The sequence below is a fragment of the Cupressus sempervirens genome, chromosome 5, assembly GCF_028749045.1.
Source record: "Cupressus sempervirens isolate cs-2001-9-10 chromosome 5, ASM2874904v1, whole genome shotgun sequence".
Lineage (NCBI taxonomy): Eukaryota > Viridiplantae > Streptophyta > Pinopsida > Cupressales > Cupressaceae > Cupressus > Cupressus sempervirens.
This window is the reverse complement of record NC_143122.1, coordinates 160,414,582-160,433,941: the sequence shown is the minus strand read 5'-3', so window position 1 is coordinate 160,433,941 and position 19,360 is coordinate 160,414,582. Positions and strand designations below refer to the sequence as shown.

The 19,360-nt window shown below is 35.9% G+C and overlaps 3 protein-coding genes across 8 annotated transcripts in view; 2 read left to right on the top strand and 1 right to left on the bottom strand.

Moving 5' to 3' along the window:
• The window catches only part of LOC149554923 (beta-galactosidase 1-like), a 404,510-nt gene that overhangs the window by 44,649 nt on the left and 340,501 nt on the right, over nucleotides 1-19,360 (bottom strand). The window lies entirely within an intron of this gene.
• LOC149554925 (uncharacterized) lies at nucleotides 13,742-16,464 on the top strand. The gene is made up of 5 exons (XM_089828925.1): nucleotides 13,742-14,847; nucleotides 14,976-15,272; nucleotides 15,384-15,508; nucleotides 15,603-15,879; nucleotides 15,987-16,464. The coding sequence occupies exons 1-5, from the start codon at nucleotides 13,924-13,926 to the stop codon at nucleotides 16,371-16,373; spliced, it is 2,010 nt and encodes a 669-aa protein (XP_089685051.1). The 5' UTR covers nucleotides 13,742-13,923; the 3' UTR covers nucleotides 16,374-16,464.
• LOC149554924 (uncharacterized) overlaps nucleotides 17,662-19,360 on the top strand; it is a 76,196-nt gene continuing 74,497 nt past the window's right edge. For 2 of the 3 annotated variants that reach the window (XM_089828933.1, XM_089828932.1), the window contains exon 1: nucleotides 17,662-18,007. In XM_089828933.1, the coding sequence (XP_089685059.1) occupies nucleotides 17,820-18,007 (188 nt within the window). In that variant the 5' untranslated portion in view covers nucleotides 17,662-17,819. The remainder of the gene's footprint in view (nucleotides 18,008-19,360) is intronic. The other variant, XM_089828931.1, reaches the window with a different exon arrangement.

Here is a 19,360-nt window from a genome sequence, read left to right as displayed (position 1 = left end):
CTGCATAATGGATCAGAATCATATAGAAAAATACACTTAAGGATGAAATCACATAAGCGTCCTCCCTTAAAATCTGAACCTCTTTCTCAAAAATAAGAGGAGTATATATCAACAATACAACTATCCCAAAACAGGAGAGTTGGGTCGAAATAATGAGTTAACTCATTATTAAGAACCTCTAGAAAGCCCAAAAACATGCTCAAAATAGCTTTAACTGAGGTTCCACCAACTATGCATAAGAAAAGTGTAAAAAAAAGTCTCCCAAACTGCCATAACTCCATAATGCACTCTGAAGTCTTCAATCTGAACTGGGCCTCTAAAAATATTAACTGAAGTTGTCCCCTTGAATTTTGGCATTTGCAAAGTCTCGACTCCTCCTTGAACTTGCTTTGACTTTTAGACTTTATTATTTATTTCCTTAATTGCATGAATGCTATTATTTTAATAATTGATTTATAGATTATCAATTATAAAAATAATAATTATAATCTTTTAATACTAATGCAATTAAAAAAATAAAAAATAGAATAAAGATAAGACTTAAATAAGATTCTATCCCTTTTTTACTTGCATTATTGTTATAAATTGCATTTATAAAATTCATTATCTTTGAGTTGATCAAATGAATCAACTAAAGTATAATAACATAAAATATATGCATGCAAAAATATAACAAATAAAGCAATCGCATTATAACAAGCCCATGCCAAAAATAAATATTTCTAATTCCCAAAACGCATGCAACAGACCCGAAATTCTCTTAAATGGCATTAAGGAATTCATAAAAAGATAGATTTGAGAGTATTATGTTGTTATTTGGCATTGGGAAACTTTGCAAGCGACTTGCATAGGGTTATGGTGAAACCCTAGCCGACTGTTACACTCCTCTGCGACTTCTTCTGCTGTTCGGATGCCATTTTGAAGGTATACTTGCTAATTAGTCTTTGCTATTGCCTAACCCTGACTGTGTCATGAAAACGCATGATTTTTTGAAGAGAGCAGAGTGGTATCTGTTGTTACTTGGACACCATTTTTAGTGTATTTGCCTTGGTGTTCTATGGCGTGAAAACGCATGGCTTTTTAGTGAGCCAACTAGTATCTGCCATCATACAAAACTGAATCCGCATTTTTTGGTTATGGGTTTCTTATTGCTTGCTGGGTGTCCGCCATTGGGTTTACCTTTGTTTTCCATGCTGTTGTCATTTTGTTCTTGGCCGTGGGCTACAACAAACTGAAGTGGCACTCCTTTCTTGCATTTGAAAATGAGAAAGACACGACTCTTCATTGTCCTCTTTTGTTGTAAGTAATCAATAACAAACTGCTTTGATTCTTCTTTATGAATTTTTCCTCTTTGATCTGACTGTATATGTATTATTGACAAAGCTGAAAGTAATCCTCACATGAAATTTTTTTAAATAATCACAAAACTCTTGTAGATGAGGGTTGCTTTGCTAGAAGTAGTTATATAGATTTCTGGGTTTCTTCTTGAATTTCTTTGATTTTTGCTTCGTGGATATGCAAGAATAAGACTTCAGCTGTTAATCTTTCCTTCTTTTGCTGTATGAATGAAAGTTTCAAAAGATGTTTGCAAGACCTTCCATGACTACTGTAGTAATTTTTCGTTTTATTTAAAGACGCAATGTCTAGTTTTATAATGGATTTACAGCGCTGCTACTGGTTCTTTGCTGGATGTCTCCATCCGGGTTTTTCTTTTTAAAAAAAAACATGGAAGAATGTTTTAGAAACCACCCCAGATCTGTGGTTTATAATGAAGCTTTCCTGCTTATTTGTCTTTCAAAACATCTTTTTCCACCTTTACTTCTGCTGGAAATTATTATGCATATGGATACTTTTTTTTTATAGATCTGAGCCATATTTGGTTTATGATGGACTTACTACTGCATGCTAACCCTTCTCAGATATTTGCAAGAACTGATATAAAACAATTATTTTGCTAAAAGTTGCCATATTTCTAGACTTATCTGTTACTTGTTCCTTGATGGAAATTGTCATGCGTCATATTTTCTTTATAAAGGTTTTTTTTGTTGAAAGTAATATCCATTATTTGCAAGAAACCCGTATATAATTGTGATATTGTAGAAATTGGGCAGTATTCATGGTATTCTTTGTGATGATTTCCTGCTGCAAATTGAAATGACTGTGATACTCTATTTACGTTAAACTCCATGCTAGGTTGCTGTATGAACTGATATATCACAAAACTTATGAGGGTTTTCTTTCAACTGTCAAACCAGATTTTCTTTATCAGCTCCTACTTTCATTGCTGAAAGTTGTATATAGCCACCATATTTTCTAATGTATCAGACATGATTTTCTCTCTGTTTCTTAGCTGTATACTTGATGTTTGCCAAAATCCTCTTGTAACTAGTATTATTGAACTGTAGCTGTACTTCCTCCATTCTAGATTCTGCATGTTTTCACCAGCTCTTAAAGTAAAAGGTTTCAAAACAAAGATGAATTGTCCCTTTAATACTTTATTTTTCTGTTATTGATCTCTCTATATACTGATATATGCCTGTATTTTACTGAGATGAATAGCATGTAGGATGGTAAATGCGAGATTTGAGTGAGTCATCAGCATTGCTTAGATCCATTGGATCTAACCCATTCTCTTCTTTGTGAATACAGGAATTGGAAGCACGGAAAGGGCGATGTCTGGAGTAGCGAGAGGATGGACACAGTTGGATGCCACATCACCAGTCATTACAGGCAATGACAAGTGCCCATGAACCTTTCTCCTTTTACTCCGCTATTCAGTTATTGATTTCAGTAGGATATAGATGTATGTCAGCATGTAGAGACTACTCTCACAGTCAGATGTGCGGGAGAAATTTACTTTCAGCATTTAATTTGTGTCATGATTTGCTTCATCATAAAAAAAAATGAACATTATTTCAAAATGAATAAAAATACTTTTCTTTGATGCATTTTCTAAAAATTACTTGAAAGTAATAAGCATGTATTTTCCTTCATTTGAACATGCGTGAAAAATGAACAACATTTTTGGCGACCTTTGCTGACTGTCTGCCTGCTAGACACTTAATCAGTTGCCTTTGACATCCATTGGGCATTAGAGTCTAAGAATATGAATTCCTTGGACCTAAACCAGACCTGACACGACCCCTAAAGTTGCTAGTATGGGCTGGGATGTATGCAAATGAGTCTAATGATAACTGACAGGTTATTATTAGACTGATTTTTATGCATGATCAGACTGTAGCATCAACTTTAGAAGTCGAATTCATAGTTATCCATCTCAATCATGCATAAAAATGTGTGAATTGGATGGATGTAGGTGATTAGTATACGTGTGTGTATGTGTATGGTCATGGCTGCCAGGTATGTATGAAAGTGGGATTGAAAATGTCATGAAAAATGCAGCCCTAGGTGTATGCATATGCATGCGTGTACTACCCTATATGTATGCGTTCAGTCCATGCATTAGTGTGCATGATTGAGGTGGGTGAGTATGATATGAAACAACCAGACCAGCAACTTGACACGCCTAAAAACCTAAGGAACAAAACAGGAAACTATTCTAGGAAAGGAAACTAAAATCGACATGTGCTTGGACAGCACTTAGGAAAAACTTAAACTAATATGCAGATGCATTTATTGAAAGCATGAAACCTAACCTAGAAAACAAACAGAATTAAAATCATACCTCAAAGCAAGCCTTGAGGTAAATCCCGTTAACAGGAATCGGTAGAACATCTCTTTGAATAGTGGCAAGCTGGAAAGCATTGTGTTCCTTGCACTCAACAATTTGAAAAGGGCCTTCCCAAAAGTGATCAAACTTAGCATGCTGCCCTGGTCTTGTCTTAAGTACATCCCACTTCGGCACCATGTCTCCTTCTTTGAAATGACGATCTTTTGCCTTTTTATCAAATGTTCTCTTCACCTGTAACTGCTGGTATTCCATTTCCTGCAGTGCCTTGCTCCTTTTCTCCTCTAACTCCATTAATTTAGCAAACCTTACCTTAAGAGGATCCTGTTCTTCAAAACAATATCAGCTGATCAACAAGCTGTAACGCAGGAAATTCAGTAGTAACAGGTAACTTGGCCTCCTTCCCGTATACTAGAACGTAAGGAGATGTTCCAATAATTCGCTTAAGAGTAATCCTATCCAACTATAAGGCAGATTTCAACTTTGCATGCCAATCTCTCTTATTCTCCTCTAAAGTTCTTTTAATAATCCTTAAAAGGTTCTTATTTGTACTTTCAGCCAAACCATTACCTTGAGGGTAATAGTTCGATGAGGTATTTAGATATATACCTTTCTTTAGCACCCATTCAGACGCTTTTGCTCCCACAAAGGCTAATGCGTTATCAGAAATGATCGAATCAGGAACACCAAACCTTGTAGTCAAATCATCATAAAAATTAAGTACAACTGATTCATTTGCCTCTCTTAATGCTACTACTTCAGTCCATCTTGTAAAATAATCCGTAGCTGTAAGAATCCACTTGTGACCTGAACTAGAGCTTGGATTAATTGGGCCTATGAAATCAATACCCCACTTCATGAATGGCTGCTCAACCAAAATCGGTTTCAAGGGTAAGGCCAGCCTTTCCTTACCAGCAAATAATGCACATTTTTGGCATTTTCTTGACCAACTATGGGCATCTTTGAACAGACCAGGCCAATAGAATCCTGCCCTCAACACTTTATAAGCTGTCGTCTTTGGGGAAAAGTGACCTCCTTCATCATGAAACTGTTCCAGGATCTTGCTGGTCTGATCAACACTTATATAACGTAATAACATGCCACTATGGTCCTTTCTAAACAAAACATCATGAACCAAGGCATAAGGAATTGATTGAAGTCTGAAATACTTGCGTTTAGCTCTATCCAACCTCAAAGGACACTCCCCTGTTTGCAGAAAATGTGTCATTTCAGTCAACCAACATTTTGATTGATTACCTTCAGCTTGATTATTATCAACCAGCAACAGATTTTGGTTGATTTCTACCTCTTGAAAGCTGTTATCTGCCAACAGTTCGCATAATCCCTTGCCCCTAATCAGTTTGGTGATATGGATATCAACATCATACTCCATCACCCGAGTAATCCAGCCTGCTCTTTTTTCATTTAAATCTTTGCTTAACAAAAATTCCTTCACACTTGGATGAGAAACCATTAGATGAATTTTGCTGTTGGAAACCAGGTGTTTGAATTTTTTAAGACTTTAAATGACAACAAAAACATGCTTTTCAACAAAGTTGTACCTTTGTTCGAAATCTTGCAAACCTTTGCTGAAAAACGCGACAGGTTGCTCCAAACCTTCATCATTTTTTTGCACCAGCATTGCTGAAATGGCGTCAAAACTGCCATAGGCATACAATATAAAATCTTTAGTAAAATCTGGATTAATCAAGGCAGGGGCAGCGGACAAGGACTCTTTAATTGCTTCAAAACAACACTTTCCCTCTTTTTTCCAGCTGAAAACTGTATTTTTCTTTAACATTGCTGTTAAAGGCTTCAAAAGATTAGCAACATCAGGTATGAAACGTCTCACAAAATTTATCCTACCAAGAAAACTTTGTAAACCCTTCTTGTGGCTAGGTAGTGGTAACTCTAAAATCGCTTGAACTCTCTCGGGATCTATAGTAGTACCATGCTTTGAAACAATATAACCGAGAAGTTTACCTTCATGGACAGCAAATACAGATTTCTTTGGATTAAGAGAAATACCGAACTCCCTGCATCTTTCTAACACTTGTCTAAGATGAAAAATGTGATCCTTAGCCTCCTTGCTGAAAACAGTAATGTCATCCAGATGTACCAGCACTATCTTGTACATTAAATTTCGAAACTCCATGTCCATAGCCTTTTGAAACGTAGCTCCAGCATTTGCTAGCCCAAAAGGCATCCTTCTGTAAGCCATGGTTCCTCATTTAGTGGTGAATGCTGTCTTGAACTGATCTTCATCTTTTACCAGCACTTGATTATAACCAGAATAACCATCTAACAAAGAAAACCTTTCAGAACCTGAAACATATTGTAAAATCTGTTCCATAGATGGTAAGGGATGCTTGTCTTTTAATGAAGCCTTGTTTAAGTCTCTAAAATCTATGCATAAGCGTATTTCTCCATTTTTCTTTCTTACAGGTACTAAATTAGAGACCCAAGAAGTATGCTTGACTGGAAAGACAATCCCTCCTTCTAGAAGTTTGTTTAACTCTTTCAGCATTAGAGGTTCTAGTTTAGGATTGACAGGTCTCTATTTTTGCCTTATAGGTTTGGTGTTAGGCTCAAGCTCAATAGTATGTTGGGTTAACTTAGGGTCAAAGCCTTTTAGATCAAAATAATCCCACGCAAAAACATCATTAAACTCCTGAAACAATTCAATAAACAACTGTTTTTCTTGTGGTGAGTTTATCTTACCAACTTTCAGCCTTTTTCCTTCAAAAATTTCCAGCTCCTCATAATGCTCTTCTTTCACCAGCAAACTAGTTTTATCCTTTTTCACCTGGTGATCTGGATCAAAGATAGTTTCTAAAGTGACCAAACCTTTAGGCAACTTGTTTGTTTTCAGCTAAATAATCTAATCACTATATTGCTGACTGAATCTATCCTGATTAGCAAATGAAAACACATCTTCTTACAACAAAAAACTTAAAATCTATTCATCTGAATCAAAAACCTGCCAATTTATGTTGTTATCTGGTATTGAAGGTCTAACCACCACCTTAAGATGATATTGTTCGCTCTTTTTTGAGACATTTTCGACAATATCAAACTGTGCACCTACTGCTACCAGCCTATCAGCAAACTGATTCTTTGCTCTAGGTATAGATATTATATTAAAAGCTTCAAATTCTTCTATAATATCCCATACCCTGTTCTTGTACAACTTTAAAGTATCATTCTTGACAAAAATTAAACCTCTAACCTGGTTTACAACGAGTTTGCTGTCCCCAAAAACTTGCAAGCATGTTATTTTTCTCTTCCTTGCCCATTCCAAACCTTGTACCAGTCCTTCATATTCAGCCACATTGTTAGAACATGCAAATGAAAAGCGAAAAGCAGCAAAATACTTATCCTCTTGAGGTGATACCAACATTACTCCCCCTCTAGCACCATTCTTGCTTCGTGAGCCATCAAAATACATCTTCCATACCTGATTTTCTTGTTCGCTGATCTGATTTGTATCTTTGATCAGATTTGGAATTTCTGAACTTTGATCTAAAATCATATAATTTCCAAAACCAGCATCATGAACAACGTTGTTTTGACTATTAGAAACATTTTCAGCAACCCATTCATCAAGCAAAATATCCGGGATACCAGTAAGGGGTGTGTTAGAATCTACTACCTTAGGTTTATCAGTATCAAGTAACATCAGATTTGCATTTATAGCAGTAGGAACATAAGGCTCTATATTGTCTTTTGCTAACTTTTCGGATTTAATAGTGATCTTTGTACCATATCTTGACCTAAAGAGCATATGAGACCAATCTGATGAAAAATAGCCACCAATCTTTGCAGTGAAATCTCTAGATAAGCATAATGCAAAAAATGGCGGAAGATCTATGAAATAAACATCCTGAGGTCTTGAAAAATTTGGACAAGCATGCAAGGTAAGACTAGCATCCTTAATGACACCTATTGTGTTAACAATTGACCAATCCAATTGCACCACGCCTTTCTTGAGAGGTTGATATTTCAGTCCTAGCTGATCTGCTACCTTTTTAGGCATAACTGAACTTGTGGCTCCACTATCAATCATGCAATTGTGAACTAGATTATTGCCTATGATCAAAGAGACATAGAAAGGGGGAGGTTTGACAGCTGGAACTGCTGTTTTTTTGTTACCTTCTTCATTATTCGCAAATACAGCACTTGACATATTTTCACCAGCATTACCTCTTTTTGATAATTCAGATTGCAACATATCAACTTGACCAGATATTGTCAAAGAATCCCACATACTGATAGATACATTCATTTTTTTCATATTTTCAACAACATTAAAAGGAATTGATGCATGTACCTTAGGTTGCGGTTTTGTAACAGCAGGTTGTGCTTGTTGTCCTATGTTGGTATGTGGATTAGTTGGCTTATCTGATCCTGTAGTGGTTGTATTACTAATATTGTTGTTATTACTATTTTTCTGGTCCTCTAAAGCCCTTTTTTTATTCCTGGAATAAATAGCAATATTAGGATCAGCGTTATTTATACCACAAAATTCATCTATCTGCCAATTTAGGAATGAAGCATCTGCAGGGGGTACATCTTGCTGTTGTTCCATTTCAGCCTCCGGTGCCTGCTGCATATATGTAGCGTTTTGTACCATCAAAGCTTGCTGAATGACGCCATTTGAACAGGTAGCTTGACTATGAGGTTGATTGCATGGAAAACACCAGTCATATTCAACAGCCATATTATTTTGCATTGGTACAGGTACTATATCTCTTACCGGATTTGCAGCATTTAAGGGTGCTGGATTATAAGGCTTATATGGTCTCTGATTTATGCTCTGTTTATTTTCAGCATTGCACCCTTGAAAATTTTGCCTATTTTGAAGTTGCCCTTGGTTTTGTGGTTGGTATCCTTGATTATTCTGCTGTTGGTAACCTTGATTTGCAGCGAAATTTTGAGATTGAAAAGGTTGCCTTGGCTGAAATTGCTGCTTTTTGAGGTTAACCAATTCATTTCCAAAAGTTTGCATTAAGTTTTCAATCTTTTGCTGACCTTGCTTAATCTCTTGCAGCTCCTGAGAAGGTCCTGCAACAGCTATCTCTTGGCTGGAAACCACTGGTAATGGGCTGAAAGGTGGTATTTGCAAAGGTATATTTGGCTGTATATTTGGAAAAATAGGCAAAGAAGGTCTAGGAGCAATTTTGCCTGCCTGTATGAGGCTATTTTCTGCCCTTACTGATATAGCAAATGCTTGTGGCAGTGTATTACCTCCCATAGACTGAATCATGACAGAAATGTCGCTGTTCAAACTCTTAAGATAGTATAAAAATGCATGATCAACACTTGGTCTAACAGCAACAGGTATCCTATTCCATGTCCTTTGAAAACGTGTATTGAAATCAATCATCTGTTCTTGTGGAGCCCTTTTTATGGTTGTTAGCTGTTCTACCAATAACAAATGATCAGATTTGTCTTCGAAAAATTTGGTGAATGCATCACCCAATTCATCCCATGTGCCTATCGAAGCCACTGGTAAACTTCTGAACCATTCCAACGCTTTCCCCTTGAATGAAGCTGCCAATAACCTAATTGCCATGTTTTCTTGTGTCACATGATGGATGTTGCACAGGGTTGCTATATCTTTGACATGCTCGAAAGCTGTAGTTTGGCTTTCTCTGGTAAAATATGACACTCCTTTCAAAGCTGCTAAAGGGATGTCATTATGCTGCTAGAGATTCAAAGGACTTCCTTGATCAAAGGGAACAAAGGCAAAATTTCTTGGCTGAGCCATTACTGGTAGCTGATAACTTATCTGTTGTTGATGTATTAATGATACCGCTGGTCCAGGAAATAAATTTGCAGCCGAACTCGAGCTTGCTATTGTATCTGCAAAAAATGTAGAAAATTTTGATTCCAAAGGCTCGGTTCTCCAATTGGGACTTACTAAAAACGTGCTACAAGTTTTTCTTTGATAAACTCGAGTACCCTGTGCTGATTTCTGATTTCTCTTTGCTGGCTTTGTCCTAGCAAGGGTTCTCCCACGCCTTTTAGGTGTTTCAAGCTGTAAATATTCAAATGTATTTGAACTTCTGGTTTGTACCTTTCTCATTAACAACACTGATCTGTACCTTTCTTCCCCACAGAGTCGCCAGATATGCAGAAAAAATTATAACTCTGCTGTTTGCACATCAAAAACAGCAGCAACTTCCTTAAAAAATAAGGCAAGTGTCCCACCGGGCGTGCCAAAAATTGTTATCTCCAAAATCTGCACCTTGAAAATTTGCCTTAAGTCCTAAAACTCGCAGTGATTTTGGAGAAACATGAGATCAGCCAAAAGTTGTGGGTAACTTAAAACTTGGCTGAAACTCCGGATTCTAGGCCGGTTCCTGTATGATATACCTTATTTCTTACTTATACTAATGGAGAATTGAAACTTTCAGATGGAAAAGGGTAAAAAGATAACCTAGAACACGGAAAACTTAAAGAAATAAGGCGATACACCAATATTGATAACAAAGATTACTGCTATACCTGAGACACAATGAAAGTTTTTGATAAGATAATCACAAGAAACCTTATTTGAAGATCTGCTAATTCATATTAATAATTCAAGAGAAGGTTTATGAACTTGAAAAACACAACTCAAAATCTATGAACAGCTATTTATAAAGAAGGTACAAGATAAGACATCATTCAGAAAGGCCTATAATTAAAAAACAATTTGAATAACATCAATCACCTTAACGCACACAACTAAATATGTCAACTCCAGAAGTGGTTCCAATGAAAACTTTATTTCCATCAAAGGCCCTCAAAACAGTACATCTGCATAATGGATCAGAATCATATAGAAAAATACACTTAAGGATGAAATCACATAAGCGTCCTCCCTTAAAATCTGAACCTCTTTCTCAAAAATAAGAGTATATATCAACAATACAACTGTCCCAAAACAGGAGAGCTGGGTTGAAATAATGAGTTAACTCATTATTAAGAACCTCTAGAAAGCCCAAAAACATGCTCAAAATATCTTTAACTGAGGTTCCACCAACTATGCATAAGAAAAGTGTAAAAAAAAGTCTCCCAAACTGCCATAACTCCATAATGCACTCTGAAGTCTTCAATCTGAACTGGGCCTCTAAAAATATTAACTGAAGCTGTCCCCTTGAATTTTGGCATTTACAAAGTCCCGACTCCTCCTTGAACCCGCTTTGACCTTTAGACTTTATTATTTATTTCCTTAATTGCATGAATGTTATTATTTTAATAATTGATTTATAGATTATCAATTATAAAAATAATAATTACAATCTTTTAATACTAATGCAATTATAAAAATAAAAAATAGAATAAAGGTAAGACTTAAATAAGATTCTATCCCTTTTTTACTTGCATTATTGTTATAAATTGCATTTATAAAATTCATTATCTTTGAGTTGATCAAATGAATCAACTAAAGTATAATAACATAAAATATATGCATGCAAAAATATAACAAATAATGCAATCGCATTATAACAAGCCCATGCAAAAAATAAATATTTCTAATTCCCAAAACGCATGCAACGGATCCGAAATTCTCTTAAATGGCATTAAGGAATTCAATAAAAGACAGATTTGAGAGTATTATGTTGTTATTTGGCGTTGGGAAACTTTGCAAGCGACTTGCATAGGGTTATGGTGAAACCCTAGCCGACTGTTACACTCCTCTGCAACTTCTTCTGTTGTTCGGATGCCATTTTGCAGGTATACTTGCTAATTAGTCTCTATTATTGCCTAACCCTGACTATGTCATGAAAATGCATGATTTTTTGAAGAGAGCAGAGTGGTATCTGTTGTTACTTGGACGCCATTTTTAGTGTATTTTCCCTGGTGTTCTATGGCGTGAAAACGCATGGCTTTTTAGTGAGCCAACTGGTATCTGCCATCATACAAAACTGAATCCGCATTTTTTGGTTATGGGTTTCTTATTGCTCGCTAGGTGTCCGCCATTTGGTTTACCTTTGTTTTCCATGCTGTTGTCATTTTGTTCTTGGCCGTGGGCTACAGCAGACTGAAGCGGCACTCCTTTCTTGCATTTGAAAATGAGAAAGACACGACTCTTCATTGTCCTCTTCTGTTGTAAGTGATCAGTAAAAAACTGCTTTGATTCTTTATGAATTTTTCTTCTTTGATCTGACTGTATATGTATTATTGACAAAGCTGAAAGTAATCCTCACATGAAATTTTTTTAAATAATCACAAAACTCTTGTAGATGAGGGTTGCTTTGCTGGAAGTAGTTATATAAATTTCTGGGTTTCTTCTTGAATTTCTTTGATTTTTGCTTCGTGGATATGCAAGAATAAGACTTCAGCTGTTAATCTTTCCTTCTTTTGCTGTATGAATGAAAGTTTCAAAAGATGTTTGCAAGACCTTCCATGACTACTGTAGTAATTTTTCGTTTTATTTAAAGACGCAATGTCTAGTTTTATAATGGATTTACAGCGCTGCTATTGGTTCTTTGCTGGATGTCTCCATACGGGTTTTTCTTTAAAAAAAAAATGGAAGAATGTTTTAGAAACTACCCCAGATCTGTCGTTTATAATGAAGCTTTCCTGCTTATTTGTCTTTCAAAACATCTTTTTCCACCTTTACTTCTGCTGGAAATTATTTTGCATATGGATACTTTTTTTTTATAGATCTGAGCCATATTTGATTTATGATGGACTTACTACTGCATGCTAACCCTTCTCAGATATTTGCAAGAACTGATATAAAACAATTATTTTGCTGAAAGTTGCCATATTTCTAGACTTACCTGTTACTTGTTCCTTGATGGAAATTGTCATGTGTCATATTTTCTTTATAAAGGTTTTTTTTGCTGAAAGTAATATCCATTATTTGCAAGAAACCCGTATATAATTGTGATATTGTAGAAATTGGGCAGTATTCATGGTATTCTTTGTGATGATTTCCTGCTGCAAATTGAAATGACTGTGATACTCTATTTACGTTAAACTCCATGCTAGGTTGCTGTATGAACTGATATATCACAAAACTTATGAGGGTTTTCTTTCAACTGTCAAACCAGATTTTCTTTATCAGCTCCTACTTTCATTGCTGAAAGTTGTATATAGCCACCATATTTTCTAATGTATCAGATATGATTTTCTCTCTATCTCTTTGCTGTATACTTGATGTTTGCCAAAAGCCTCCTGTAACTAGTATTATTGAACTGCAACTGTACTTCCTCCATTCTAGATTCTGCGTGTTTTCACCAGCTCTTAAAGTAAAAGGTTTCAAAACAAAGATGAATTGTCCCTTTAATACTTTATTTTTCTGTTATTGATCTCTCTATGTACTGATATATGCCTGTATCTTACTGAGATGAATAGCATGTAGGATGGTAAATGCGAGATTTGAGTGAGTCATCAGCATTGCTTAGATCCATTGGATCTAACCTTAGTTACCGGATTCGCCTGGAAAAGGCCGGATCCGGGCTCGGGTCCGATTCGGATCTGGATCCACGTATGGATCCGTGAGGATCCGGGCAGGATTCGTAATCCTGCCTGTGGATCCGTAAGGATCCGCGGCCCGCGGATCCTTACGGATCCACAAGCAGGATTACGAATCCTGCCCGGATCCTCGAGGATCCGGGCGCGGATCCGCGTGAATCCGCAGCAATGAAGGAGGAGAATGCAAAAACGTGGGCCCATTATCATTTTTTAATGTTTTTTTTTTGCCCTAAAGGCCCTAAACCCTAAAAACGACCCTCTAAATCACAATGCAAGTTCATTTGCTCTCTATTTTGCTCTCTATTTTGCTCTCTCATTTTGCTCTCTCATACTTGCTAGTTTGAAGTGAAGTGCTTGGATTCGAAGGAGATCGGTTGTGGAGCTTCAAATACCTTGCAAGAAGTGTTTAAGGTATGCATTTCAACCATATTCTTGAATTCTTTCATAGATTATTGATTTATTTTTAGTTTTCCAAATTTTCAAGTTTTTGTGCAAGTGTGAAGTATGGTTTTCTTTCATTTTTTCTAGATTGCAAGAATAGAACAATGAGTAGTCAAGGCTCAGTGGGTGGGGGTGGGGCTGCATCACCAAGCTTCAAAATTGATAAGGGGTCTCCTTTATGGAGACACACAACAAGAGTTGCACAATGTCCTGGGGGTGGGGCATACATATGGAAATGTAATTTTTGCAACATACAACATAGAAGCTCCTATTCCCGAGTGAAACTACATTTTTTGGGCCCTGCGGGTGAAGGAATTCACATGTGTCAAGGTAGTGATAAGAAGGGATTACCAGTTGCACAAATAGCAGCATTAGCAAAAGAGCAAGATGATGCTGATAGAGCAGTTGCAAAAGCAAAACGTGGTGCTTCCCAAAAAACAAATATACCAACACCATCATTTGATCAAACAAACACAAGAACACATCCTTTTTTGCCTATGCCAACTACAAATGATGAAGATGAAGACCCATCTCCACTCACCCGCAAGAGAGGCCCACTAGATAGGGCATTCCAAATTGAAAAGAGAGACATTGCTGATCACAAAATTGGACGTTGTTTAATTGCAAATGGTGTTTCATTTAATTTTGCTAGATCACCTTATTTTAGGGAGATGGTGGAAGCAATAAATGATGCACCCCATGGTTACAAACCGCCTGGTTATGAGAAGTTGCGCACTACCATATTACATGATGAGAGGAAAAATGTAGAGGCTCAACTTCAACCAATAAGAGATTTTTGGGTTCAATCGGGTGTGTCTATTATTTCGGATGGTTGGAAAGATTGTAGAAACCGTCCATTGATCAATGTTATTGCTGTATGCCCTAAGGGGGCAATGTTCTTGAAGGCAGTTGATTGTGAAGGGCAAGTGAAAGATGCAGAATTTATTTCACGCATTCTCATTGATGCCATAGAGTCAGTGGGTCCTGATAATGTTGTTCAAGTGGTCACGGACAATGCAAAAGTTTGCAGGGCTGCAGGGATAATTGTAGAGTCTAGATATGATCATATCTTTTGGACACCATGCACCGTCCACTCTCTCAATTTAGTGATGAAAGCAATTGGCACCGAAATAGATTGGGTGAAAAGGATATATGAGGAAGCTGAAGAGATTCAAATGTTTGTGACAAATCACCACATGTCACAAGCAATTTTTAGGAGTTTCTCGGACTTGGAGTTATTGAAGGTAAATTTTTATATTTAATATATAATTGAATATTATTGGATTCCACAATTATTAATTTTTGTTGTTGTTTACATTAACATGTTTTAATTTTTAAATGTTTTACTAACTTGAGTTTAACATGTTCTTAGGTTGCTGAAACCCGCTTTGCCTCTCACACAATCGTCTTGAGACGACTTGTGAAGGTAAAAGAAGCATTGAAGCATATGGTCATTAGCCCCCAATGGGGCATTTGGAAGAATTCCAATACAGCAAGGGCTTTAAATGTGAGAAGAATGATACTAGATGAGGATTGGTGGGGTCTTGTGAGTTATGTGTTGGAAATCACCGATCCAATAATGGCAATGCTTCGCTTCGCAGATAGTGATGAGCCATGCCTTGGGGATATTTATGATTCCATGGATAGTATGCTGGAAAAAATTAAAATGGTAAGTTTTACGCTCTTTTACAACAATTTTTTATTTGAGAGATATCTAGATTCTAAAGTTTAAATTGACATATTCACTAATTATAATTATTATTCATATTTCATATCTTAGGCCATACAAAGGAGGGAGAATGATCCTGAGGACACCCTTTACAAGAAGGTGGAAAAAATTGTTCATCATCGATGGAACAAGATGACCACACCTTTGCACCTCCTTGCATATGCTCTATCCCCGAGGTACTGTAGTTCTTATCAAATGTTTGTGCTTATTTTATCCAATGTTTGTGCTATTGATATTTGATAGTGTTCAATTGTCTTTTGTTATCCCCAGGTACTATAGTGCAGATGTACTTCGCCTTCCAGGTAGAGTGCCACCATTTAGAGATGCAGAGGTTGCAGATGGGTATAAGAGGGCACTAGCTAAGATATTCCAAGATCCAGAGATTGGGGCAATTGTGAGGAGTGAATTTGCTGCTTTCAACTCAGGTGAGGATTTCGACCCTATTGCCATAGCAGACCAAAGCAGGATGGGTGCCATCAAATGGTGGTACCTTCACGGGCAAGCCTTCACGTATCTCCAACCTCTTGCCATAAAGGTCCTATCCCAAGTAAGTTTGTAAAATTAAGCTTAAGGTTAACATTCTCAATTCCTTGAATTTATTATTTAATTTATTTATCTTGATTGTTGTATTGATAATTTTTAATTTCTCTTTAGGTTGCCAGCTCTTCTGCCGCTGAGCGGAATTGGAGTACTTACTCCTTTATCCACTCAATCAAACGCAACCGGTTGGCTCCAAAAAAATCAGAAGACCTTGTGTTCATTCACAACAATTTGCGCTTGTTGTCACGGAAGGATCCTAAGTACAAGAAGGGGCCCGAAAAGCTTTGGGATGTAGCACCCGAGACTCCTGATTTAGATATGACCATCCGAGATCTTGCTAGATCCACTTTGATTGATGTGGATGATGAGGAGGAGGATTATGAGTTAACAATCCCCTCTACTACTAGTGGTTTGGGTTCCTCTACTAATACAGATGCAGCACTTGCAGCTCACCAGTACCCCTCTGATGCGGATTTTCTTGAAAATCCATTTGATGATTAAATAAAAAACTTTAGTGTTGACTCTTGACTCTTTTATGAGTAAATCATGTTATAAACTTTAAGTTTAATGATCTATATTTTGAATGTTACAAGCTTTCACTTTCAGTAATTCAATGTGAATGTGTTGATTTCCTTTATAATCGTGAAAATAGATTAATTATCAATGTCATTGATCAAGTATACTAGATTCATACTATGAAATGATTTAGTTTTAGAATTATGTATATTTCTCTTTTTTTTAGTATATATAATGCATATATATATATATATATATATATATATATATATATATATATATATATATATATATATATATATATATATATATATATATATATATATATATATATATGCACGAATCCTCCACGAATCATAATTGGGAAAAAAAAAAAATCCCGAATCCACGGATCCGATTCACGTGCCCGAATCGGATTCGTGTCACGAATCGGCAACTAAGGATCTAACCCATTCTCTTCTTTGTGAATACAGGAATTGGAAGCACGAAAAGGGCGATGTTTGGGGCAGCGAGAGGATGGACGCAATTGGATGCCACATCACCAGTCATTACAGGCAATGACTGGTGCCCATGAACCTTTCTCCTTTTACTCCGTTATTCAGTTATTGATTTCAGTAGGATATAGATGTATGTTAGCATGTAGAGACTACTCTCACAATTAGATGTGTGGGAGAAATTTACTTTCAACATTTAATTTGTGTCATGATTTGCTCCATCATAAAAAATAAGGAACATTATTTCAAAATGAATAAAAATGCTTTTCTTTGATGCATTTTTTGAAAATTACTTGAAAGTAATAAGCATGTATTTTCTTTCATTTGAACATGCGTGAAAAATGAACAATGATTAAATAATATACAAATTAATTTCGAAGAATTTCGTTGCAGGAAGCATGTCGAAGGGGTGAAAGCATTGTCAGAAAAGAATTAGGCAGGGCATCACCATCACTGGGCAGATGGGTAAAGGACCTAGCCAGAATATGTCTGCGGGACTTGCATGAGTTGTTTCATAATTTAATTAAAATAATTGGGATAAAATATTAAACGTATCTTAAAAGATTTCAATTTATCTTTCATTATGTTATTTAGATAATAATTTGTATTCATGCATTTAATATAAAATGTTAAAATAATTTAAATAAGTGATTGTAATAATAATAATGTTTGGTTTATAATATTTGACGATTTGAACCTTTTAATTATCTTTTCTTCTAATTTTCCTTCTTTTTATGAATTCATTTTTGTTTGGCATTTGAATGGCTTCTTGTAACTGATGGTAGCCGAGGAGCCAAACCTCTCCTTTTAATAGTCTCTTTGATTGTATCTTAATATATCTCTTACCTGTGTGCAACCCGTAACTCGTCGTTGTCCATACTTTTTCCTTGCTATCGAAGGTTCTCAAATTATTAGAGGTTGTTTTTGATTTATATTTATGCTTGATTATCCTTCCACGGAACTCTCTGCTACCAGCATTTCTCGTATAACAGAGTTTCATACCCGATTTATATACTACTCTTACCGCCTTTCCTTCATGCCTTGCCGCGGGTCTCAAATTGGAAGCTGGACTCTTTCCCAAGCGCAAGCCATTCGAAATTTCTTAAAGAGGTCACGTAAGCTCATGTAAATGTTTTGGAACGCTTTTGGTAAAATATTGGCGAGTGTTCTCTCTCTCGAGAGTTTCTGCTTTTGTTGCTGGCCATTTCTTTTTGGATTTTGCAAGTCTCAACCTCAAGAATGGTTTGACTTTAATTGTTGAAAGAAAGAAATGTAATGTTCTTGATAAGTGGGATTTGTGTGAGGTATTACGGGTCAACTATAATTTGCATTTGTTCTTTGTTTCCTTATTTGTTGGACTTTCTTCATTTTGCTTCATTTGGTTGGTAATCAAGGTCGAGGGTAATTTATTGGATTTGAATATTGCCTCTTTTGATAAATTAGCATTGCGCAATCTATTGCTCAATGGCAACAACAAGAACTGAACCTTGCAGAATTTTTGGTCAGTTGAATTGGGAGAACTGTACTCTTCTTTTTGAGGATATTAGATCTTTTATATAATATGCATTAGGTTGAGATTCTTTTTTTCTTTCATTTAAGTCTCGTCATTTTAACTTTCCAATTTATTACTTGAGATGAATCTGCGGGGTTACTTGATTCACAAGCTAGTCTGAATTTTTTTTTTTCTCATGTTGCTGTAAATCTAATGTATTTCTCTTCCTTTATTCAAAAATTGGTATTTTATCTATTTATGTTGGAGTTTTTTTTTATGCACTGAACTTTTAACGATATATCAGACTTCTGTTAAATTGAGCTTTTGCATACTAACAATAAGATCTATTGCTTTGTCTATAGGGCTTAGCGAAACAGATAGAATTTATGTTCCTACCCTTAATTTTCAAAATCAAAGATGGTGAACACTGTTGCATGATATATACAATCTGAATAAAATAGGCAGATAAATAACTTTGATTTGGTGATTATTTTGAGCAGAGAAATGTGTAGAAAGTATAGTTGGATATGTAACTCCCAACCAAAATGAATGATTATAAAAAAACAGTCCAATGTCTTGTTCTTGATTTACATTGATCAACCATGAGAATACCTAGATTCTGGATTCGAAGGATAGAGAAATTAATTGAGTAGCATATATTATAAATCAAATTCTTGCATATGTATTTTATTACTCTTCCTCCATCTGATTCGACATATTCTCCTCAGTTGGTTAAGATTAGTTAGAAGAGATGAACCATTATGATATCTATTGATAACCAAAGTGTTTTATGAATTCAATCATTTAAATGATCCAGAGCTTACATTAATTATACAAGTCCACTCAAACTGAGATGATCCTGATTATGGGAATGAATCCATATGATTGCAAAACTTAAACATATTACCAGACATGAAATTAGAATATATATTGACATTGAGGATTTCACCTGGCAGAGAGGCATTCTGCAAGAACGTGGAATAGAA